Genomic DNA, 26,860 nt, shown 5'->3' on the forward strand with positions numbered 1-26,860 from the left:
TATGAGAGGAGAGGTTTGAGTGGTCAGTGGTAGATTCTGATTGATAGAGGCATTCCTACAGAGAATGTAGCTATTAATGATAACTGACAGTTAATGTCCAGGCTTTGTTTAAATTTCAAAGGAGAGAGGGTTCATGCCATGTAGTGGTGTATATCTAAGCCAGAAGGCCTGGGTTCAATTCCCAACTGTTCCAGAGGTGTGTAATAATATCACTGAACAAGTTGATTTGAAATTTTCTAGATTTCCAATCAGGCAGACCAGGTCTGATTGCTCAAGACCTTACCCTGATAAATGAACTAGCAAGTGACTGTTACCTATATTTTTCAGTTGAAGCAGATTCAATAGATGCACATCCCCATTCTGCTTGCAGTGAACCAGGCCCTGTGTATTATTGAATGTAGCTTCTAATTTGTGCAAATGAGCTACATTGCAAACCCAATTAACAATCCTAAATTGGTTGTCAGTGTAATAATTCATGCAGTCATGACAATCCAGTAAATCTTGTCCAGCTGCAAATCAATGTGAATGGTGGACAATTGGTGTTGCATACAAACATTCTTCTGTGGTCAGTGCTGAGGTATTTGATTTCCCTCTTCCATTGTCAATAGTAAGATATTGTCCATATGCCTCTTTCTGTATTTGTTTATCATGCTGAGTCTCACACATGTAAATCTCCACTGTTTCTGTAATGGTATAGCCAAGTACAGTTCCTTTCTCTATGTGTTAGCGATGAAGTAGGTAGCATGAGTTTTGTCAGTTATATATCACGTCCACCCAAATGTTCATATATCATGGCTAATATGCACCTTAGTTCTGTTTTTCCACCCTTGGCTATCTCCTTTGGTACCCATAACATTTCAATTGACCCAAAATCCAGAGCAGTTTGAGCAAAGGGTTCCAGATTTCCATTACTGTTTGAGTGAAAAAGTGCATCCTGTTTTCAGATCCTCCTGAGTGTTGATGATGACATCCCACATATATTGTTGAACAGTAGTATTAAAATTCAATCATGATTCAGCTTGCTTACCTTTACAGCAAAAGATATTAAAAAAAACATAGGACTTAGGAGTAAGAATAGATCATTTGGTCTTTCAGCCTGCTCCACCATTTGGTCATATTATGGCTGATCTGGTTGTGGGCTCCTCTCCATTTTCCTGTATACACCCATAACCCTTGATTCTCTCTGTAAACAGCATTCAGACCACACCAGTTATGTGTGCCACTACTCAATTAGCTTCTTTTAAAAAAGAATATACCTGCAGATGGAGGTATGTGACATGCTGCATTTTGGAAAGGCAAAATTGGGGCAAGACTTATACACTTAATGGTAAGGTCATGGGGAGTGTTGCTGAACAAAGGGAATTTGGAGTGCGGATTCATAATTCCTTGAAAGTGGATTTGCAGGTAGACAGGATAGTGGAGGAGGTATTTGGTATGTTTGCTTTCGTTAGCCAGTGCAGTGAGTATCAGAGTTGGGAGGTCATATTGAGGTCGTACAGGACATTGGTTAGACAATTATTGGAATACTGCATGCAGTTCTGGTCTCCCTGCTAATAGGAAGGATGTTGTGAAACTAGAAAGGGTTCAGAAAGGATTTACAATGATGTTGCCAGGTTTGGATGGTTTGAGCTATAGAAAGAGGCTGAATAGTCTGGGGCTATTTTCCCTGGAGCGTCAGAGGTTGAGAAGTGACCTTATAGAGGTTTATGATGTCATGGGGGGCATGGATAGAGTAAGTAGGCAAGGTCTGGAGTCCAAAACTAGAGACCATAGGTTTAAGGTGAGAGAGGAAAGATATAAAAGGGAACTAAGGAGCGCCATTTTCATACAGAGCCTAGTGTGTGTATGGAATGAGTTGCCAGAGGAAATGATGGAGATTGGCATAATTACAACATTTAAAAGGCATCAGAATAGGTATATGAATAGGAAGAGTTTAGAGGGATATGGGTCAAATGTTGGCAAATGGGACTAGATTTATCTAGGATATCTGGTTGGTCTGGACGAATTGGATCAAAGGGTCTGCTTCCTTGCTGTACATCTCTATGACTCCAATATTTCTATTGGGTGATGTCAGAAACCTGCTGTCATTTCTGTACTAATCATAAACATGTAGAAAAAACAACGCTGTGGGTGTGATCTCTTGAGTGGAGTAGATTGTATGGTGCTAAACATAAAAACATAAAAAACCGAGAGGTACAGGCCATTTGACCACTTGGCCTACTCCATCATTGGAGAAAATGATGTCTGTTCTGATTGTGACATTGAATCCAATTTCCGGCTGCTACCTTTAAGCTTTGATTCCCTCGTACATCAAAAATCTCTCCAACTCAGCTTTGATTATATTCAATGACTGAACCTCAACTGTGCTCTGGGGAAGAGAAGTCCATAGATCATTTTCCCATCCCATTTTCCTCATCCATGTCCCCACTTCAACATTTCCCACAATGTAATACATGGTATGGCAATATTAATATCAAAAACACAGCCAAAGCAAGAAAAATGTAGTTACAACTGTCAGGTGCAGCGTATTCAAGTTTAAAGAAACATTATCTGTACCTTCACCTTGCTGTTCATTATTACAATATTTAGAAAATATTCAACAGAATAACAGTGTAACAGAATACCTGAGGAAGCATCAAGAGAATCATAACTAGCTGCGAATCCCTGAATGGCTATGCTTGAATCAGACACAAACAGAAGGCTCATCAAACTGCCACTGCTGGTCACAGAAGGAGGAACAGACCTTCCGCAGAACCTAGAATATGTGAAAATGTTGACTTTACTATCAAGAATGTTAGCTTTCTTCAACAATTAAAGCAAACATGTCACTTTAAATCCAATAAAAGTTGTATTTTCCAAAATCACACTGAAGATTTTTTTTTCAGTATACAACGTGAACATATAGAGGGTTGGTAGCTATTGGGAAAACACACAAAAACAAAAATGTGTTACGTCACCAGTGGCAAAATGCAAGTTTCCATGCTTTTTTGTGGAAATTCATCCAAGGCAAGCAAGACTTTACCTAAAAAAGAGCTCTGGAAACCAGTTTAAAACTCATATGACGAACACTCAAGGATTTTGTCTTATGTAAGTCAATTACAAGTGACAGTTATGAACTGTGAGGAGAGACTGTTCCATTCTCCCAGAAATAGTCTTTTTACCCTGAGTGATCAAAACAAATTTGAAAGGCAAACAGCAATCTGTTTAGTTGCTTCCTTACATAACTTGCTGAAGTGACTGCCCATTAAATTCATTATTATATAACTATGAATGCTGTTTTCAGATGTCTTAATAACCAATCAAGGATAGAATTTCTGTTTAATGGTAAAGCAAGATACAACATAAGCATCAAAAAGAATTCTATGGCTTGTTGCCTTTTTTATTTTGCCTGCATATAATTACATTTGCTAACTATTTCTAGATTCTCCATCGCTCCTGATAAGACGGCCATAGAGGTAGACAAGTACAGGAGTTTTTTTATTCACATGGAAGATTTAGAACATAGAACATTACAGCACAGTACAGGCCTTTTGGCCCTCAATGTTGTGCCGACCTGTCGTACCGATCTCAAGCCCATCTAACCTACACTATTCCATGTACGTCCATATGCTTATCCAATGACGACTTAAATATACTTAAAGTTGGCGAATCTACTACCGTTGCAGGCAAAGCGTTCCATTCCCTTACTACTCTCTGAGCAAAGAAACTACCTCTGACATCTGTCCTATATCTTTCACCCCTCAATTTAAAGCTGTGCCCCCTCGTGCTCGCTGTCACCATCCTAGGAAAAAGGCTCTCCCTATCCACCCTATCTAACACTCTGATTATTTTATATATTTGAATTAAGTCACCTCTCAACCTTCTTCTCTCTAATGAAAACAGCCTCAAGCCCCTCAGCCTTTCCTCGTAAGACCTTCCCTCCATACCAGGCAACATCCTAGTAAATCTCCTCTGCACCCTTTCCAAAGCTTCTGGTTCCATGTCTGATGAAATTGCCTAACAAATTTCATACCTCCCCCATCTTGACCCTTACAATCTTACCATTGCCAAATAAATTATTTGGGTGAGATGTGCTGAGGCCAGCTGCCCTTTAAAATGAGTGAGGAGTTTATGTCAATTGTTTTGAGACTTGTATGTTCAGAAGAATTGGATTGTGAAAGTTGAACATTGAATACTCAGGAAATGTGATTAATTATTAGGGTCACCAGACACAAAACATAAAAGTTTATCATTTCTTACCTTCCTATTAGTCTGCCATAAAAAATTGTACCATTATCAAACACTTCAACATAATCCTTGGCGCAGTTCATGTGATATTCAAGATTAAAGAAATCGAATGTGAGACGAATGACATTTCCAGGCTGAACTGAGATATACCAGATGCATTTGGCACCGTGTGGATAATCTGTCGGATATCCAGGGCTAGAAATGGTACCTACTGGTTTTGTCAGAACTTCAGTACATCCTACAAAGAAAATTATCTTTTCATTGATTGTTTCAACAGGGGAGACTGAATTGTAAAGCACTTTTATATTCTTAGTCCTGTCAATTCATTCTATCACTTTCTTTAAATAAAATGTTCATTTTATTTCAAATAAACCAATAGCAGAAAGAGATTCTACTAATCCATTTATACAAGAGTCTACATCAGGTCCCTTGGACTCAACAGGTTCTGTGCAAATTTCAAGGTACACAGACATTTCATGTTGTAGATGAAACATAATTAATGTTTATAATCTATTATAATAGAAGCCTGTATATTTATAGATCCTCCCATAGATACTTTCTAGATCAAAGAGCTAAGATATGTTATTACACTCCTCTGGGTCTTCAACCCAGGCCTCATAGTTCAGAGGTGGGGACACTACAACACAGCCACAGTAGCCCTTAACATTTCCAGATACATTACCACTGTAAGGTTTATATTATAAAACTTACAATGCTGCTTTTCTGATTGTTAAAAGTGCTGATCAATATGAATAAAATGGTGTTTTCCACATCCGAAAACGTCAATTGAAGAAGCAAAATACAATTAACATTCAAATATTCTCAAACAAGTTCAGTTTAATAGTGAGTCAGAGATAATGGGAACTGCAGATGCTGGAGAATCCAAGATAATAAAATGTGAGGCTGGATGAACACAGCAGGCCAAGCAGCATCTCAGGAGCACTTCTGATGAAGGGTCTAGGCCCGAAACGTCAGCTTTTGTGCTCCTGAGATGCTGCTTGGCCTGCTGTGTTCATCCAGCCTCACATTTTATTATCTCAGTTTAATAATGACATTACTTTAAAGAAAAATTTGAATTCAACTTCAGCCTATGGAATATATTAACTATACCATATGGAGAGATGAGCTCATGAGCACGAGATTAATTAGAATGTCAATCCAGCATACTAATTCATATAATTTCTGTAATTTCTGTTGATCAGCAATGTAATATCCTGACAATTGGCCAGTTCCTCTCACCTGCAGAACTAAACTGTCCATTCTCTGGTTGTCTGAAATATGACCAAGTCCACCTTTATTGCCAATCCCTTGTTGGCCTGAGGGCATTGAGAGTCAGCCATGAAGTGTGAAACTGGCATGACTTGTGGATCAGACAGAATTGGAGTGGTCAGACTTCCTTCTCTGCAGCACAGTCAACAGCTTTCATCACCAATTTTCTATTATTAATGAGTAAATTTATTGAATTCACAGCTTACTGTCATGGGATTTGAACTAAATAACCTTTGGGTTTAGCCCAGAATCATAATTACTAAGATATAGATTTATAGAGTCAGGGAGTTGTATAGCATTTAAACAGACCCCTCAGTCCAACTCAGCCATGTCAATCAAATATCCTAAATTAATGTAGTCCCATTTGCCAGCATTTGGCCCATATCCCAAAAACCTTTCCTACTTGTGCCATATTATTTCTGATATGTACCCATCGAGATGCCCTTTAAATATTGCCATTGTACCAGCCTCCACTGTTCTGAGGAAGGGTCACCAGACCTGAAACATTAACTCTGATTTTTTACTCCACTGATGCTGCCAGACCTGTTGAGCTATTCCAGCAACTTCTGTTTTTGTCCACTGCATCCTCTGGCAGCTCATTCCATACATGCACCATTCTCTGTGTGAAAAGGTTTTCTGTTAGGTCCCTTACCTATCTTTCCCCTTTCATCTTAAACCTATACACTCTAGTTTTAGACCCCACCACCATTGGGAAAAGACATTGGCTGCTCACCCATTCCATGCCCATCATGGTTTTAGATATGTGCTTCAATATCAGGTATGTGGGTTTATAAGCTCAATATCCTACCTCATGCTTAGTACCAGGAGAGTTCACACTACCTTGCAATTTTGAATACACTGCAGCCGAATTTCTTAAGAATGTTAAAACAAGAGAAAGGAGCATAGATAATATTAATGGAGGTATTTTAAATTACCTTTCACGGCTGATCCATACTTGACTTGAAATCCATGGCTACTTATTTTGGAGTCTGTTTTGAACTTGACAAACATTGACCTCTGCATTGACTGGATTATTGGTGGAATGTTGGTACCGCAGTATTTACCAATCAGTGGAGAGTCTATCACAGGTCCATCCTTGACCTAGTACCAAACAAATTCATTTCAGATTGGCAACTCATTTGGAGAAAAATGAATAACTCTTCCAAAAGAAAGGCAATTTCTTCATGTAAAAGACATAAAACACTAAAATGCATACAAAGAATCCCAAACAGAAGTACAGCTTCATGCTAAAAGACAACTACTTTATTGAAAGCATTGAAAGTGCCGTTAGGTTATTTCACTATCTTAAATACCTAATGTAATTTCCTGTTGTATGAAGGTGAAGTCAGAAGGCTTCTGTTTAAATAGCCTAGACACAGTAAAGAACAAAGGATCCCATTCCACAGTCTGGCAAGGATGGCAAGAAGGCTCAGCTATTTTTCCACTGACGGTATAGATCCAACTGAATTCCTAAGCCATAACTTGGCTGACATCCAAGACATGATGCCGGTAGCACAAAAGGCAAACGAGGGGCGACCGAAACCACCCAATAGGTATGCAGGCTGGAGGGAGTGGGAATTCGAGAAGTGGCAAAAGCTGGAATGTCAGGGAACTGGCATCCAGTACTTTAGAGATGACAAGATCTCTAACTCTTGGATTAAGGCTGGAGTACAACAAAAATCCTCTAGATTCATTAACAGCGTGCTCTTGCGGTGTAACCTATACCCGACAAGAACCACAATATCTAGAGGTAGGCCGTACAGAAACAAACTATGCCGTAGATGTGAGATGGCAAATGAGACCCTACCACACATCTCAGGAAACTGCCCATTCGTTAAGAACGCTCGAATCAAACGCCATAATAAGATCGCTGACCAGTTGCAGAAACACGTCAGTAAGTACGGCTGGACATCGTACGTAGAGCCCAGACTATTCGATAAACACGGCTCACTATGGAAACCCGATCTCATATTTAAGAAAGACAGGAAGATCGCGGTCGTAGATGTCACAGTGCGGTACGAAAATGACAATAAAGCACTGGAAACAGCATGGCGAGAAAAAGTGGAAAAATATAAACACCTGAATGCCGAGATTACGAAACTGACTGGAGGCGAGGTGCCCAGCTATTTTGGCTTCGTGATGGGCGCACGAGGCAAGTGGTTGGATATGAATAACCACCTCATGACATTCCTCGGCATCGAGAGATACGACACTTTCGCCCAAAAGACCTCGAGACTCACTCTGTCACTGACACTCGAACTTCTGCAACTCTTCAGTGACAAGTGAGGAAAAACCGCAAACGGTGAATTAAGTCCCTTCACCGAGACATAAGAACATCAAATGTGCACATAACATCTGTCTCCGTTAATGACAATAACAACCTGCCTCATATAACATCAGTATCACCCGGACCCTTGGTCTGTGATGACGCTAGAGAGTACAACAACATCGACGAGCGATGTAAAGACTCGGAAAAGGCACTATTTTCTAATTAACCTGTTTAGAATTGTAATTACACACCCCTGGAGCAGATGGGATTTGAACCAAGGCCTCCTGGCCCAGAGGTAGGGACACAAGGGCACTAAGTATTTCATATGAAGTGGATCAACAAACATCTTTTCGACATTAATAAGCAGTGAACATGGCTGTAAGAAAGTTTTTTTTTGCTTTTGTTATTTAAACATCAGCATTTTCAAAATCAGAGGAATTCCACTTTTGACTTATGTCACAATAGTAATAGATTTAAGAAAATTAATTAAATGGAAAGAGACTGCTTGTACTGCTTTTTTAAAAATTATGGCTTACATAAAGAAGAGAATGCACTTTTAAAGATCTTAATGAGGTACGGAAAAATATTTAGGTGGTTCGGTGCAAAGTTAAACGAAAAACACAAAAACAAGCAAAATGCTGATGCATGGTAGAAAGAAAATTTGGAAAGTAAACTGAAAATAGCTGTAAATACATTGGTTTGGAAGAGAAAGACAACATATCAGGTTTGTTCAGAACTAGAGAAAACATTGGGCAGAATCTGCTGCTCTCCTGGTCGCAGGTTTACTGGTGGGAGGGATAATTAGTTAGGCAGGATGTTGCCTTACCTGAAACTTACCACCCTCCCACCACTTTCAGAATTAAATTCAGGATGGAAAGGCATAAAGTCGGCTTTCTAATCCCAACATCTACTGAGACGTTTAATGGCCAATTAAGGACCCTTTAAACACTTCATTCCATTGCCTTTGGGATTAATCTAACAGCAAGTGGGCCTGTTGCCATGCAGTGCGCATACCAGGTCAAACCATTTGGGCCACTTGTAACCTCAGGGAAAGCAAGGACTGATCGCTCCTCAATCAAATTCATTCATGAATAAAATGTAGAGTGGGGACCACTGTGAGCTAGCGTACCTCACCTTTATATTCTACTCCATTGCATACATCTACCACAGGTCCAAGCTGCAAAACATCTCCCTCACAATTGTGTAACTGTGGCCTGGATCCTCTGTGATCCTGGGATGTCAGGGAGGTGCCCTTCCAGCAGCAGCTATGGGCTTCTCTATGGCGTTGCTGAGGACATGTGCTAACTGTCACTGTTTGGCAGCAAACACTAGCTTGGTAGGCCCTCAACCAACACACCAGGGTAAGATTCCAGGGTGAGAACCTCTGGTTGCCTTGTCACTGCCTGATTGGCCTGTAACTTAGTGGGCCTTCCTAGAAAGAGGCATCATGGGCTTCTTGTTGACTGTTCACTTGGCAAGCGAGATTCCAGCACCTCTACAAGATACTACTCCCATGTCTGAACTACTTACCTTTCTCTTTCAGATGTTCATCAATGTAATGTTCAATAGATAACACAACAAGTCACTGAAAGGGTGAAAACAACCACTCTTGAACTGAGAGAAATGCTGGAAGGACAGTTATTTTAGTTTTGCGTTCTATTCTTAATTACTATTATCTGTCTGGGTGCTAACATAAAATGTTGTGTTTCAAATGACCAGCATATTTCTTTTGAATACCTGATCATTTCTGAGGTATGAATAGTAAGCATTTACGTCAATGATAGTTTCATCTATTGTTTGATTAAAACTCTTTGCTCTCATACCTCCACATAGTCATTGTTGCAGTTTGTAGCATTCTCAATATCAAAGGAAATGAAGTTGAGTGTGACCACTTGTCCTTCTGGTTGGTTGATAACCCATTCACAGACTTTGTCATGCGGGTATGTCTTAGGATAATAAGGAGACTTTATCACTCCATTGCCATTCAGTGTGCCACCGCATGCTGTGCAGAAACATCAGGAAACAATTTGGAAACAGTGAAAAAGGAGAACATTAATGGAATAAAGACTGCAGCTAAAAATGAGTTAATGGAATTCTTTTACAATGCCTCAGTAGATTACGCATTGCTCATTTGTGGAAAAGAACCACTGATTAGGCAGATTCCAGACTTCCTTTCACCCCTCCCCATTGTGCATGAAGTTAATTTATTCCAGTTGAGATCACTGTACAATCTCCCACTGGTGTTGTTGGGCTGGGGCACAGGGAAACCAGCCATGGGTTCCTCTCTGTTATTATTCAAAGGGCTGCTGGAATATGTACATGCATGGGTGTTGACTGAAGTCAGGTTAAGGCAAATTGATAGTGCAAAAGTAAAATTATCGAGTTCATGCAAAGACGCTTTGCCAAACTTTATACAGCAAACATTCAAAATCTCAAACTGTGTGTATTTATATTGTGAAGAATGAAAAGGATATTTGGATGTTGCATTTTCTCTTGAAGTATGTAGTGAAATGCCTTTACACTGAGCAATTCTCCAACCTTGGAGATTTCAACCTCTGGGTCAATTTCCTACATTCCCCTTCCTGAGTTAACAGGCCTGCTTTGTCTCCCTTAATCACAACCACAGTGTAAATCTCTAACCATAACCTTGGCATCCTTTGGTTTTATTCTTCCATGGGATGTGGGTGTGACTGGCTAGATCAGAATGTATTGCTCATCCTAACTGCCTTTGAGATTGTAAGGTGAGTAACATTCTTGAACCATTCCATTCCTGCTATAACTTTTAAAGTGTCCGTTTAAATTGTTCACAATGTTCCCAGTGATGCAAACTTAATGTAAAGTACTTCTATTGCCCTTGATTTTCTATGTTCGTTAACCATTTCACATGGTGTCTGCATGCTATGGCAGCAATGTTCAGTGTGAACTGCAAGCAGTCTGTTTCTTTTTCAATGTTCACATTTTTGCCCGTGACAAGAAATGCTTCTACAGATTCTTGCTTCTGATGGAACCTTCAACTGCTGGATGAAACTAGAATGTATGCTCTTTCTAGCTCGCACTGCTTCTCCTGTGCTTCTTGATTTGGTTGGATTTATTATTCTCACATGTACTGAGATATAGTGAAAAATATTGTTTTGTGTGCCAACCAGACAATATCTTACATCAGTTCGTCAAAGGAAGAAAAGAATGAAAACTATAGCTTTACAGCTACAGTCAAGGTGCAGAGAAAGATCATCACTAATACATGAGAGGTACATTCGTAGGTCTGATAACAGCAGGGAAGAAGCTGTTCATGAATCTGTTGCTTTCTGAAGAAGGGTCGAGGCCCGAAACATCAGCCTTCGTGCTCCTCTGATGCTGCTTGGCCTGCTGTGTTCATCCAGCTCTACACCTTGTTATCTTATGAATCTGTCGATACGTGTTGTTGATCTTTTGTATTTTCTGCCTGATGGAAGAGAGTATAACCCAGGTGAGAGAAGTCTTTGATTATATTGGATGCTTTCCCAAGGCAGCGGGAAGTATAGACGGAGGAAGGCTGGTTTTCATGATTAGCTGGGCTGCATTCATAGAAGTTGTAATACCAAGCCATGGCGCATCCTGCTCAGATACTTCCTATGGTGCATCTGTAAAACTTGGTAAGAGTCATTGTGAACATGCCGGATTTCCCGAGCCTTCTAAGGAGGTAGAGGTTTAGTTTGCTTTCTTGATTGTAGTGTCAACGTGGATGGACCAGGATAGATGTTGGGTATTTATTCCTAGGAACGTGAAGTTCTTGAACATTACCTCAACAGATATTATACAAATAGGGGCATGTCCTCCACTCTACTTCCTGAAGTCGAGAGGTGAAGCTTCAGCCTAGAGTGCTATTTCTCAATTGCTGGTCTTTCCTTGAGTTTCTGATGACTTTTTTTAAAATCAAAACATTCAGTAATGGTAGTAGACACCTTTGAAAAATGTGGGGATCGAATCTTGGTCTCCTGGTCCAGTAGTATGGACATTACCATTGCACCACAAGAGGCCATGATGTGTTTTGCTGAGATACTTTCTAGCCAATCTGCTCACAGGTCTTTAAAGCAGTGAGCTCACTTCATCTTCTGGAAATTCCTTCTCCTGGATCCAAAGGAATCTTTCACCACTTACCTCGTGATTTTAAGAATGATACACACCACCAACTACCATGTGATATTTGTGGGTAGGGTTTGCAAGCACCTTTCCTTAGCCCAGTCTAAAGTCTTATTTCGTTTATAGTAGAAGAAAATCAAACATGAATGAGTTTTGGCAATATGTAGTTTATTGTATGGTTATACATATGTCCAATTTACATCAGTAAGGTAAACAAAGACTGAGAAGACTTTTAGATATAAATATGTACTTCATAATATCTGAAGCTGTTCTGCCTTATTCCCTCTCAAGCCAGTATGACATTAGCAGATTAGGTGGAGCTTAATGCTGTTTCAAGCATTAACTCTTTCAGACCCATTACTATATACTGTACACGTGAATGATACTGAACATCCGAAGTGATGCTTTGTTTTTTACTGCTCTTTTCATGGGATGTGGGTGTTGCTTGAAAAGAGAGTGTTTGCTGCCCATCGCTAAGGGACCTTGACTGAAAGCTCAGTAAAGATAAGCCCACCTCTGATTGCTTCCATAGATTGTTCTCCACACACGTCCTACTTCCCCTCTAAACCCTATTTCCTCTTTTATTTGTGCTGAATGAAACTCTCTTCCTTTTCAATTACAACTACACTCCCAAAATTTCTCTTGCCAAATTTTGTCACTTATTTGCCACGACATTATTGCAGCTATGGAGCTGCTTTGCTACATCCTTATCTCTATCTTTGATCACCTCACACCTACTAAAACCCGAACAATTCTTTGATGTGGACCTTTATCTGCTCTCTAAAACCAAAAGACATGAACTTGAACAGATATAGTGGCTAACTGGTTTAACGACTTACGTCAGGTGTGGTTGAATCACCAAAAACACTGTCATATCATTCTTTCAGAACTAAAAACTCAGGTAAAATTATTCATTAATCAGATCCTTCTTGAATACAAAGATAACTCACAATTAACCCCCAGTTCCCTTTCTGGATCCCATGTTGGCTGACATAGTAAACAGTTCCCTTCCTTCAAATTTGTTGGCATTACATTGCTTGCTAAAAAAAATCCTTAACTCCCTTACCTGTGCAAACTATCAGCTAATTTCCAAACTCTTTTTCCTGTGCAAAGTTCTTGAACATGTGACACCTCAAGAATGAGTGCTCCTCTTTGCTAGAATTCCACGTCCAGTTCTTTACAGGGATAACAAAGTGTGGAGCTGGATGAACACAGCAGGCCAAGCAGCATCTCAGGAGCACAAAAGCTGACATTTCAGGCCTGGATGCTTCATCAGAAAGAAGTGCCTTATTAAAGTCACAAATGACACCCTAAGTCACTCTGACCAAAGAAAGCTGTCCCTCTTCATCTGCCTCAACAATGCCACAGCCTTTGACATGATTGATCACATCATCCAATTCAACTGCCTCCACTGTTTTCCAAGTGGGTGGGACTCTTGCTGCCTGGCTCCATTCTTATTCACCTAAATGTAGCCAGAGAATCAGCATCAATGCCACTCCTGCCGCTCCTCTAGTGTCGCTGAAAGAATTAGTATCTGCTTCTCCTATTTCTCATCTGGATGTTGCCAGTCTGTAGCATCAGCTTGTAAAGCTGTGTCAGTGTCCACATTTACACTGGTAGTGTTTGGTTTTACCCCTTCATCAGGTCTCCTGACCACGTACACACATCCACAGCCTCCCACCCCCTGCTTGCCTAATCGTTGCCAATCTGATATCTGGATGAGCAGAAAATCCTCCAATTAAATTTTTGGAGAATTGAAACCATTGCCTTGGTCCTTTCTCCAAATTCTATTCTCTTGATTCATAGAATTATTACAACAGAGGAGAATGCCACTTGTCCTGACAAGTGCATGCTGGTTCACTCTAAAGGTAAATCAGCTTGGCCAACTCCTTACTTCTACAACACAGCCTTGCAAACTATTCTCTTCAGACAACTATCCATTAGCCCTTTGAAAGCCATGAGTAAATCTACATCCAGCACACACTCGTTCAGTGCATATCAAACCCTAACCACTTGCTGTGTAAAAAGGTCTTTCTTCATTTTGTCTTTGGTTCTTTTGCTATTCACTTCAAAATCAGTATCCATTGGTCACCAGAGATAATGGGAACTGCAGATGCTGGAGAATTCCAAGATAATAAAATGTGAGGCTGGATGAACACAGCAGGCCAAGCAGCATCTCAGGAGCACAAAAGCTGACGTTTCGGGCCTAGACCCTTCATCAGAGGAAGGGTCTAGGCCCGAAACGTCAGCTTTTGTGCTCCTGAGATGCTGCTTGGCCTGCTGTGTTCATCCAGCTATACACTTTATTATCCATTGGTCACCAACTGTTCCATTAATGCGAACAGCTTCTCTCTATCTACTTTGTCCTGATTCCCCGTGACTTTGATCCATCCCCTGGAAACAGCCTGAGCCTAAACCTCTGAGTCGAAAAGGTTGGAATCCAGAGGAACAACCAATTAAAAGGTAATTGGTAAAACGACCAAAAGCAGCATGAGTGATTGGAAGCTGGAATCCACCATTTGGAACGGTGGTAAGGGCAGATGTATTCACAGCTTCCAAAAGGGAATTAAGTAAGTAATTAAATAAATAAAAGAACATTTCTGCAGGGAAACGGCGAGGGAGTGGGTTACACTGAGTTGCTGTTGCAGAAAGCCAGACCTAACACAACAGGTCGAATGCTCTCCTTTTGTGATACTATATTCCAATGATTCATACTATTCACAACTGCTGTATGATATTAGACCTAGGAAGGTCTTTCAGCTGTATGTTTGGGTTATCACTAAGTCTACCTATTTCATCTCTGTCACATCAACTGGCCTCACCCCTGCCTCAGTTATTCTGTTTTTGAAACATCTATTGATACCTATTTTTTGTTAAATAACCTGTTTTACCATTCTGAAATATTTCTGGCTGGCCTCTCACAATGGTGCATTATCCTGAATCTAATGTTACCCAATGTTATTTTGCCCACGTCCTAACTTGCGCCAAATCTAGCTGATTTACAAACCCTGTTTTTGCTTGTTGTGATGCAATGACTTGCAGTTCAGAAAAGCCTCAATGTTAAATTTCTCAAACTTGTTTTCAAATCTCTCCATGGCCTCACCCTTTTTCTCCTTTAAAATATTCTCTATAATTTACTATTTTGGTCAAGTTATAGTCAAATGCTCAATATTTTCTGCGCCATTCAGATTTATTCTTTGCTTTATAATGTTTTTTGAAGGTCTTTGGGAAAGGTACTGGATAAATACAGATTTCTATTGGTGAGAAGATCACGGTCAAAAAATGTCTTTGTGTAATACTCAAAGATGTCCACCATTGGCTCTGGAAAGGTATATTTTCAGAAATGAATCATTAAATCTGTGCAAATAAAGGTTTTCTCTTACAGCTAGACTGATACACAAGAATGTCAGTAAAGTAAGCTTGCTTCTATTTGTCAGAGATAATGGCAGATGCTGGAGAATCCAAGATATCAAAGTGTGTAGCTGGATGAACACAGCAGGCCAAGCAGCATCTCAGGAGCACAAAAGCTGATGTTTTGGGCCGAGACCCTTAATCAAAGGGGGAGATGGGGAGAGGGAGCTGAAATTAATAGGGAGAGAGGGGGAGGCGGACCGACGATGGATAGAGAAGAAGATAGCTGGAGAGGAGAGTATAGGTGAGGAGGTGGGGAGGGGATAGGTCAGTCCAGGGAGGACGGACAGGTCAAGGAGGTGGGATGAGGTTGGTAGGTGGGAAATGGAGGTGCGGCTTGAGGTGGGAGGAGTGGATAGGTGAGAGGAAGAACAGGTTAGGGAGGTGGGTATGAGGCTGGGCTGGTTTTGGGATGCAGTGGGGGGAGGGGACGAGCTGGGTTGGTTTAGGGGTGCAGTGGGGGAGGAGAGATTTTGAAGCTTGTGAAGTCCACATTGATACCATTGGGCTGCAGGGTTCCCAAGCAGAATATGAGTTGCTGTTCCTGCAACCTTCGGGTGGCATCATTGTGGCACTGCAGGAGGCCCATGATGGACATGTCGTCTAAGGAACGGGAGGGGGAGTTAAAACGGTTCGAGACTGGGAGGTGCAGTTGTTTATTGCGAACCGAGCAGAGGTGTTCTGCAAAGTGGTCCCCAAGCCTCCGCTTGGTTTCCCCAATGTAGAGGAAGTCACAACGGGTACAGTGGATACACTATACTACATTGGCAGACGTGCAGGTGAACATCTGCTTAATATGGAAAGTCATCTCGGGGCCTGGGAAGGGGGTGAGGGAGGAGGTGTGGGGGCAAGTGTAGCACATCCTGCAGTTGCAGGGGAAGGTGCCGGGTGTTGGAGGGGAGTGTGGAGCGGACAAGGGAGTCACGGAGAGAGTGGTCTCTCCGGAAAGCAGGCAAGGGTGGGGATGGAAAAATGTCTTGGGTGACGGGGTTTGATTGTTGATGGCGTAAGTGTCGGAGGATGATGCGTTGTATCCGGAGGTTGGTGGGGTGGTATGTGAAGACGAGGGGGATTCTCTTAGGGCGGTTATCGCGGAGGCGGGGTGGGAGGGATGTGTTGCGAGAAATGTGGAAGACTCGGTCAAGGGCGTTCTCAGCCACTGCGGGGGGTAGTTGCAGTCCTTGAAGAACGCAGATATCTGGGATGTGCGGGAGTGGAATGCCTTATCCTGGGAGCAGATGCGGCGGAGGCGAAGGAATTGGGAATAGGGGATGGAATTTTTGCAGGGGGTTGGGTGGGAGGATGTGTATTCTAGGTAGCTGTGGGAGTCGGTGGGCTTAAAGTGGACATCAGTTTCTAGCTGGTTCCCTGAGATGGAGACAGAGAGGTCCCGAAGGTGAGGCATGTGTTCCTTTGCTTTTAGGGTAGCTAAAACTATTTTTAACAGTTGCTTGCATCAAAGCTTTCTACCAGGGAATATGACAAAATAGCTGTTTCTTTCTGAAATATAAATCCTCAAACATGCACACTGGTTTACTATTTATTGTATTAGTTTGAATAGATCGTTTCACACATGTTTATTTAAGGAGATCGGCTAACAGTACTTTCGATGTGGTCTTGAGATCTGAGTTGCTATTTCACTCAGACAGAACTTTTGCACTCAAATATGAATATTAGAAAGCATCAACCCAGGAACAGTAAAATAATTCCATGTTTTAAAAATATGGCAAATTGACCATTTCTGCTTTCCCAAAAGGAGCTATGCACAGAGAAGCATCCCCGTCTCAGAGTTACCTGGAATGCAGGAGCATTGACTTTACCCAAGCACCTATGTATGTGTGACATTTTGAAAAAAAAGCGTAATGTTTAATAATCCATGCTTTTCCATCGAGCATTGTTCTCCTCTACCTCTCTGTGCTACGTTTCAGATATTCATTTACTCAATGTAACTTCTGTATCTTTTCCTTCTCTCCTTTTTCTAAGCCTATTTATTTTTCTTATTTTGCAACGTACAGCACAGAAACTGTCTTTGCAGGGCATTTTTCTCCCCCTAAAGCCTGCTTCCATGTCTTTGTCCATGTTTCTGGATTTGTTTCCCATTGTTCTTTCCTTGCATTTATGTTGCCCTCTCTCCCTCTCTCTCTCTCTCTCTCTCTCTCTCTCTCTCTCTCTCTCTCTCTCCCCCCCTCTCTGTCTCACTGTTCTACCACTCTGGGATAGATTGAAAAGGAATGAAAATCAGACAGGTTCTAAAATGGTTGTCCCACCTGTCTCTGCCTCCCTAACCGGTTCTTCCTCTCACCCATCCCTTCCTCCCACCCCAAGCCGTACCCCCATCTACCTACTAACCTCATCCCACCTCCTTGACCTGTCCATCTTCCCTGGACTGACCTATCCCCTCCCTATCTCCCCACCTATACTCTCTCCACCTATCTTCTTTTCTCTCCATCTTCGGTCCGCCTCCCCCTCTCTCCCTATTTATTCCAGAACCCTCACCCCATCCCCCTCTCTGATGAAGGGTCTAGGCCCGAAACGTCAGCTTTTGTGCTCCTGAGATGCTGCTGGGCCTGCTGTGTTCATCCAGCCTCACATTTTATCTTGGAATTCTCCAGCAGCTGCAGTTCCCATTATCTCTGACAATTAATTCTACCAGGTTGCGCTCCTTCCCACAGGCTGAAGAGGAAAATCTAATTCTGTCTGGTTCTTTATATTCACTTTGAACTTGAGATTCTTGGGATGTGAGAGGGCGCAAAGCTTGATTCCTAGATGCTGGGGAACAAAGTTAGAGTTGAACAAAGTTGCAATGGGACACTGCCTCAGTTGCACTACCTCTAAGTTCTGATGCTAATCAGTGAATTAGTTCATAATAGCTGGAAGATTTTGGACTTTAAACGGGAGAGTTGCTGTCCTTCCCGGTGAATTCCATTCTTGGAAGGCCTGAGTACATTTCTGAGAACTGGCAATTGTGCCATCAAAACCTGTAAAAGGGTTCCAAAGTTAACGTAAAGGCAGCTTTTCCTTGCGAAGATTAATAAACTTCACTCCAACTTTAGCTGTTCTTTTTTAATCATTCAGTGAATGTGGATATCACTTGCTGGGCTGACTTTTATTCTCCATCCCTAATTAATTTGGAGAAGATGGTGGTGGTCTTTGTCATTGAATTGCTCCACCTTAGCTCACAAATATACTGAATATGTCCAAAACCATTTAATTTGAACTCTGATTTAAGCTGATCTTCAGATTATATCATGTTGCTAAGAACTACAGCCTCCGATATCTTTGTAGATTTAAGATATACTGCCAAAGTTTGTCATATCCCTGTTGCGGATGAAATCTCAAAAGTGGGAATCAGGGAGAAAATTATCCTTTGATTGAGACATAGATAGAACAAAAAAAATTGTAGTTCTAACAGTTTGATTGTTTCGGTTCCAGATCACCATCTCAGGAGTTCCTCAGGAAAATGTCCGAGGCCAAATCATCTTTAATTCTTTATCAACGACATTTCCTCCATGCTAAGGTCAGCATTGGAGATTTTTTAAATGATTCAGCAATGTTCAGTACTATTTGGCAATGAAGCAGTCCAGCTCTGAATGAAGCAAGACCTGGACAATATCCAGGTTTTGACAAACAAGTAACAAGTAATATTTGCATCATGTAAGTGCCGGCAATAACCATCTTCCAATAAGAAAGAATCCAATTATCTACCCTTGATGTTCAATGGCATTACCTACCATCAAATCCTTGGGGAATTATCATTGATTAGAAGCATACCTGGATCAGCCACATTGATAAAATAGCTACAAAAACAGCTAGGAATTCTGCAGCAAATAATTCTCCTTCTGATTCCTCAAAGTCCTGGCACTCTTTTCCCAACAGCACAGTGGGTCAATCACCATGGAATACAAGTATTCAAGAAGACAGTTCACCATCAGCGTCTCGGTGGCAGTCAGGGATGGGTAACAAGTTCTGGCTTAGATAACAGTGCTTGTTACACATGAATCAATAAATAACCTGGAATCATTTTATGCATTAGGGAATGCTATCACATCAATAGGAACTCAACCTGTGGAAAATTAATGGTGCTGTATCACATTATGCCACAACAAATCAATACCCTACCATGAGTAGATAAAAGCAGATAAAAGCAAAAGTGAATCCTTACCAACTTCATACAGTGCAATAAAACCTCCTTTTGAGACAGAAATGTCTGCTTTAAATTTAATCCACAGTTTGTTACCATTTGAAGTAATGGGGGCTGGGAGGGTGGAACCACAGAACTTGTTGATTAGAGGATCCAGCTCTGTTTCACCATCATGAACCTAAAATCCAAATAAAATCGAATGAAAGATCAAAAAATACTTTTCATACCTAAATGGGGTGTGGTCATCACTCAAATCATAATAACCAAAGCAGGTCATTGGATAAACAATCAATGCTTAAACAGACACTTGTTAATACTAGTAGCTCTCAAATAAAAGCAAAATACTGTGCATGGTGGAGATTTGAAATAAGAACTGAAAGGGTTGAAGAAACTCAGCAGGTTTGACAACTTCAATGGAGAGAGAAACTTAAATAACTGCACAGAGGACAGTATTCCATCATCAAGTCACCCTTTATTTTCATGTGCACAATGTGGCTAACCAGCTCGGCGTCAGTTTCCTTAGGTAAAGGGACTCTGAATCCCCTGTTTATGTTCATCAGCCAGGGCTCCCTGACCCAGGCTAACACATCAATCAAAAGTCTTGCAGTCAGTAAGATCCACATGGTCCCAATTACTACAAAAACAGACTAAATGTTACAAGTCCAACATGGTTCTTTCTCAGAACATTCAGTATCCACAAGAAATAAATCATTAAACAAACCTTTTAAAATGATTTGATCTTCAGGCATCCTAGTTTGGATTCCTATTGAAAAACCTTTTGAACTTGTCAGATATCAAACCGTTGATGGAATACTGGATTAATCCAGAAGCTGGAGGCTTTAAAACCAGGGGATCTACCTTACCTCGCATACCAGGTATTGCCTTCTCTTACCTACTCATTCATTCAGGACAGGTAAAGGGATGGGAAAAACCCATGGTGAGTATTTTTAGTTTCTTGCATTTTCTTCAAACCCTTTTTATGCTAGTGAGTTTTGAGAAGATTGGTAGCTCAGGTTGAGCTTCGTTGGAGGCTCACTGATGATGTTACCTAGAATGGTGATGAAACGTCTGAAAACTAACCTTCCAGCTCAGCAAGCAAACTCACATCCAGAACCTTTTTATGCTGCTACATATACTCACCCACTCTGAAAGGACAAATGTTGCCACATGTACAATTAAATAAGCTATTCTGTCTTTTACATTGAAGAGTCCACTTGTGAACAAGGCTAGTTCCTTAAATCACATTTTTAAAATTTACTCACAGGATGTTGGCATCATTGGTTGGGCCAATATTTATTACCTTGCCTTGATTGCCCTCGAGAATGTAGTGATAAACTGCCTTTTTGAACCACTGCAGTCCATTTGGTGCATGGTGTAAATACTGTTTGGGAGAGAGTTCTAGTATTTTGATCCCACAACACTGAAAGAATGGCAATACATTTCTAAGTTGGGATGGTGAATGGCTTGAAGTGGAAATTGCAGGTGATGGTGTTACTGTGGATCTGCTGCCCTGCCCTTCTAGGTGGAAGTGGTTATGGGTTCAGAAAATGCAGTTTTAAGAGCTATGGTGAATTTCTGCAATGCATTTTGTAGATGGTATGCAAAGTTGCTACGGAACTTCTGTGATGGATTTAGTGTTTGTAGATGTGGTGCTAATCAAGCACGTTACTTTGTTCTGGATGGTGTCGAGCATCTTGAGTGTTGTTGGAGCTGCACATATTCAGGCACTGTCCAAGTACTATTAAGTTAACAGTTGTTGGGTCAACGTCACAAATTCTGTCCTGGCATTTTAAATGCACAAGTACTGACATGGATATACTGAGTTGCAAGTCATTAGTTAAACAGTTATAAGACTGTTAGCAGTTGTATCACTGTCAGTCATGAGAATAAAGAGCTAGCAGTGGAAAAGATGAAAACCATCGTTCTCCAAGGAGAGGAAAGAAATGAACCCTCTTGGCTTCAGGATTCCAGGATAACGGAGGTAAGACTTCAAAAGGACAAATGACTCAAAGGCATTAAAGTCATGTTTTCTCAATTATGATCAAAATGTGATTAAATAGGAAGTTCCCACATTCCCGTCATGTTCATTGGTCCTGGACACTGTGACAGCTCAGGAAATTGTTGAAGCATCAGGATCTTGACAAGAAGTTATAAGCAGACATATGATTACTGGAGCAGAAGTTACCAATGCAACAATAGATGTTTAGAATGATCGGATCTCTACAGTATGGAAACAGGCCATTTGGCCCATCGAGCCCACACTAGCCCTTTGAAGAGAGAGCGGGAATTGGCAAAAATGTTCTTAGTTTTCTGTTCACAAAATCTGATTGTTGTTTCTTGCTGATCCAGAACCATTCAACCTTCCCTTTTTTTTTGAATACTCCTACTGGGTTGCAAAAAGCACAGAGTTGCTGGTTCACTTATGTAAGGTCTCTTACTTAACCAGTTCAAAGTCACAACTGGCAGCATCTGCTGAAGAGAAAATAAGCTGGTTTCCTTTAAGCTAAAAGTGGCTTACTGCAGAGAACAGAAATGAAGCTTTTCAAACAACTGCAGATCTGTTGGCTTCTCTTCTGGACTTTTCTCTGTCTTGTTCACAGCCCAAGTTATTGAGCTACCTGACAACTAATCACCTTGTTGTTGGCAGATGGAGGGCCTTTGTTTTGATAACTCCACAAACTAATCAGCTTTATTCATGAACAATTCCTCATAACCACTTACTTGGTACATTGCTGGAAAACACAGCTACACAAATAGTGTTAACAATAGACATCAAATTATTTGCTCTCAAAACAGATAGCCATTCCTATAATTTCCAGTCTTTTAAAGCAATTCCTTCTGCTTTCAGTCCACAGTTTTAGAAAGCACAAAAATAACAAGATATGGTCTTTAAACAATGCGCTTTGAAATACTGTCTCTATGCCTCCCATATTTCCTAGCCATCCTACTCACAAGGATCTAAAATGCCAAGCCATATTCCGATAAGGAGAAATTAATTCTTAATTTTATTCATTCGTGGGATGTGGGCATCACTGGCTGGCCAACATTTATTGCCTGTCCCCAGTTGCCTTTATGAAGGTGGTTGTGAGCTGCCTTCTTGAACTACTGCAGTCCACATGGTGTAGACCTTGTTACAATTGATACAATTAAGTAGCCTGTTTCAGAGGGCACTTGAGAGTCAGCCACTTTGCTGTAGCCCTGAATTCACATGTAGGGCAGACCATATAAGGATGGCACATTTCCTTCCCTGAAGGACATCAGTGAACCCCACGGGTTTTTTTTCACAATCAGTAATAGCTTCGCTATCATCATTAGACTCTTAGTTCCAGATTTTTAAAAATTGAATTCAAATTCCCACATCTGCCATGGCAGGATTTGACCGTGGGTCTCCAGATCACTGGCTGAGTTTCTCGATTAATAGGATAGCGATAACTCCAGTAGGCCATGACCTCCCCATAGTTTGTGACATGGTTACCACGAGGATCAGAGGATGAGTTATAATTCTTGCACAACTGGGGTCATAGTTTTAAGCTGGTTGGTGGAAAGTATAGAGGGGATGTCAGAGGCGGTTTCTTTACGCAGAGAGTTGTGAGATCATGGAATATTTTGCCAGCAGCAGTTGTGGAAGCAAGGTCATTGGGGTCATTTAAGAGACTGCTGGACATGTATATGGTCACAGAAATTTGAGGGTGCATACATGAGGATCAATGGTCGGCACAACATTGTGGGCTGAAGGGCCTGTTCTGTGCTGTACTGTTCTATGTTCTATGTTCTAACTGCACTCCATGGTAGATAATCATAGGCTGCAAGATATATGGCTCTTCCTTTTATATCTTATCTGACAGCCTGCTGCAGGCCCCATCTGCAATCAAGAAAAGAGGACCTCATCTGATTCCTGTGTGAGTATCATTACATTAGCACAAATAAATATCCTTTTTGGTGCTTTGAAGGTTGCATAATAAATGCCATTACAATTAACTATAATGAAATAACATAAATACTGTAACATAATAAAGCAACTAATTTGTTTGAAAAACATTTTGAAACCATCAGAATTCTCAGAGAATGACCATATCAAAAATATTCCAACCAAGAGCTGTTACATTTAAACTGATAATTTATTTTGCATTAAACTGCAAAATAACATTTCTTTGACTTTCTCTGCCTCATTTCATCAATTTCTGCACTATTTGTGACTACACTTAGCACTGTCAAAAATTCAGAAACATAATAAGCCAAGGATACACATCACTGGATAGAAGGGTTGGAGCTATTGGTGAATTCTTTTATGTGTTCTGTAAGGAATCACTATCCTTTTGGAAATACCACTCAAATAGAAATAATGAAATGCATTATTTGGTTAAGATTTGACCTTCTGGGGGATTTTTCACATTATTTCCACAGCCAGGTTATAAAGATTTTTAATGCAGTATGTCGATTGAATATTGATAAAACAATTCTGCAGTAAGAAAACATGCAATGTCTCTGACAATGCTGTCATATTCCCCGCTCAGCCCACTTCATCCAGATTCAATGGGGAAGGGGAATGCATGTCAAACCATCATTGAGCAGGATGTATGTAAGCCACAAATGTCAAACAAAAGACTCATATGCAGTATACAGTAATTATATGAATTGGAATATTTAAGTGGAGATCTCAAAAATGTTATCAATACATTGCTGTGATTTAATTTTGAAGCAAATTCACCAAGGGATTTCAGTCAGTCCTGTTGAGACAGTTTTTTTTCAATCAAACCTTTTATGGAGTCAAAATATATTTTTTGGCCACAAGTCTAGTCATGGGAATTTTCTGAAACACTCTTCAAAGGAATAGACTGTCCTCTAATCAGATCAGATTCACGGATACAACAGCTCTATGCCTAACAGACAAAGTACTATGATTTTAAAAAGTTCTGGTAGCTATAATGCTTTTCATTCTCTACAGTAATCCTCCCCCAAAACGCATATGCACAAACTTTGAAGCAAAGCTTGACTCCTTTTTGTGGGAAACGACACATTTAATTATGTGCTGTCCCTCTGGATTTGCAATGTGGTTCCTACCACTGCACTATTATTTTGAGAAGGGCATGGATCAGTAATGCTTTATCCAGATGCAAACTGCATAAAGAAGGAATAAAATTTTGCTGGACTCAAAACTATCTATTATTTTGCATGATTACTACAATTAGTCGTTTTTAAAAACACTGAGTTCAATAAGTCCTGAAAGGAATCCCCTAGAAATACTTAATCTGAGGTCAGTAACAGTGAATTCACTGACTGATTGATAAGAAAAGAATGTGCCTCATAAGAATGTATTCACAGTGCTCTGTTAGTACTCACATTTCATTGCTACGGCAACTGCAGTTGGTTTGCTAAATTATCTATTCACATTTCAGTGCACTCAGGGCTAAAAGTCCATGAGAGCATACTTGTAAAGTGTATGGAAGGCATATTTTACCTCTACGTAGACAGAGGAACAGCTGTTGTTGGATTCCAAATCCATATGTGTGAACTGGAGGTGGATGCGCTCCCCAATGGGCTGCTGGATAATGTAGATACATTGCCTGTTGCTGGGATATGCATTGGGCCAGCTGGGGGTGGTGAGAATGCCCTTACTGTCTTCATATGTTCCTCCACAGGCAGGATCAACTACTTGTTAAGAAAACATAGCAGACAACTGTTAGTTCAACCATTTGTTCCAACATTACAGACATTTGTTGCAGCATTAGTTATATTTATTGTCCATTAAAATAAGTGATGAGAAAGTAATAGCACAGGAATTCCAGAAACTCTACCCACTTCAGCATGAAACAGAGATCCCTGTCCCAAATCTTGGGACAGGAGGTCTATTTGTACATCTTGGCATCAGTAGTGCCTACCTTGGCTCATTTCCCTTCATCTTTCCAATCTTTGAACTGTGCCTTGACACTGCACAAGAAATCCTTCTCAGACTCAAACTGGCCAAATTACAAAAAGTCTGATAAGTCTTCAGTTCTAACAGGAACCACTGTGTCACTTGAAGCAGGGATGTAAGTGGTATGTCTCCCCACTGATTCTCTCCCACTTATTGTGAATATTCTTTTCTCAGTTTCAGCATTTCTTTTATACAAATGATACTTGCTGAAAATGAAAAAGTCAGCTTCTAAGAAGTTGATGTGTATCCGAGGAGCTATTCCTAACATATTAAGCAGCAGGAAGTGAAACTAAGTTAATAAAATCCATTAGGTCAATTGTGCAAGTTCTTTCACAACTGTTGTGTGATAGCCAGTTCCTCTTTAGGAAAGATTCTGTAGGGTCAATGCCACACGCCTCCTTCTAAATTGGCTGTCTAAACTTAAATCTATACAAAATAAAAACCAAAAGAATTGCAGATGCTGTAAATCAGGAACAAATACAAAGTCGCTGGGAAAGCTCAGCAGGTCTGGAGGAGAAAACAGAGTTAACGTTTTGGATCCGATGACCCTTCCTCAGAACTGGTTTTTGTTCCTTGTGTTAAATCTAAACACCCTGGAACAGTTACATGACCTATTCACCTTCTCCACTTAGACTAATCCTTAAACTGTAATCAGATTCCTAATGGGACTTTTTCTTGATCAGTTCATTTTCTTCATTTTACAGTCCTCAAGAGGACATGGCAGCGGGTGGCATAACATTTTCAACAACCAAGCTCTCAATTTCACTTGCCATACATTCTCCTGTGCAACACATTATGCAGCTGCACTCATTCATCCCTCTCCAGGCACACCTCTTATCCATCTGTGCAGTGACCACTCGTGGTCACTCATAGCTCTTGCCTTTTTGCACTCATGCCTCACTGCCAAACTCCACAAACAGAGACCTACCCTCTTCTCCACAAAAGCCATTATAAATGCTCACCCATCTCTGCCTTCTCTCCATTCAGGAGAATAAAACACACAAGTTTGGCGAGAGGGAGTGACCTGACACTGGGTGGAAAGAGTTGGGATCCTCCTAGGGCAGGAGCCTTATTGGACACAAGCAATGAGTGTCCTCCTGCACCATGTCATGGATGCTTTGTTCCGGAATGCTGCAGGTGCAGGGAGTGGTCTGCCATTTGAACTGGAGACTCTGGAGCTCAGACATGTTGAGCAAGCCGATCCACTACCTGTAGACTTGGCACTGGGGTCTCATGTTCTTCCGGCTGAATCAGGGGTCCTGCCTTCTATTCTCTGGAGAGGTTTGCAGATGAGGAGAATGCAGCTGGTACAGCTGTTGGTTTGCCCAATGGCCCTTGACGATAGTGTTGCTTCTTATCTTGTCCTTCATCAGAGGTGGAAGGTCGATCTCCATGATCTGCTCCCATCCTGGGGTGAAGGCTGACAGCAGGGAGCTGCAGCTGAGGTGAATGAAGCATTAGACAGGTGAAGTGCCTTTAAAGTTGTTGACAGCTTTATTGTTGCTCAGAC

General features: G+C 40.9%; 1 protein-coding gene across 2 annotated transcripts in view; it reads right to left on the minus strand.

The window, feature by feature from the left end:
• cubn (cubilin (intrinsic factor-cobalamin receptor)) overlaps positions 1-26,860 on the minus strand; it is a 283,762-nt gene that overhangs the window by 218,538 nt on the left and 38,364 nt on the right. Inside the window, exons 12-17 of one of the 2 annotated variants that reach the window (XM_048561565.2) lie at positions 24,895-25,085; positions 19,458-19,614; positions 9,589-9,767; positions 6,432-6,597; positions 4,240-4,465; positions 2,625-2,755 (exon numbers count right to left, since the gene is read on the minus strand). In XM_048561565.2, coding sequence (XP_048417522.2) covers positions 2,625-2,755; positions 4,240-4,465; positions 6,432-6,597; positions 9,589-9,767; positions 19,458-19,614; positions 24,895-25,085 — 1,050 coding nt within the window. Of the gene's footprint in view, positions 1-2,624; positions 2,756-4,239; positions 4,466-6,431; positions 6,598-9,588; positions 9,768-19,457; positions 19,615-24,894; positions 25,089-26,860 lie in introns of both variants that reach the window. The other variant, XM_048561555.2, reaches the window with a different exon arrangement.

This window comes from Stegostoma tigrinum, chromosome 2 (assembly GCF_030684315.1).
Source record: "Stegostoma tigrinum isolate sSteTig4 chromosome 2, sSteTig4.hap1, whole genome shotgun sequence".
Classification (NCBI taxonomy): Eukaryota; Metazoa; Chordata; class Chondrichthyes; order Orectolobiformes; family Stegostomatidae; genus Stegostoma; species Stegostoma tigrinum.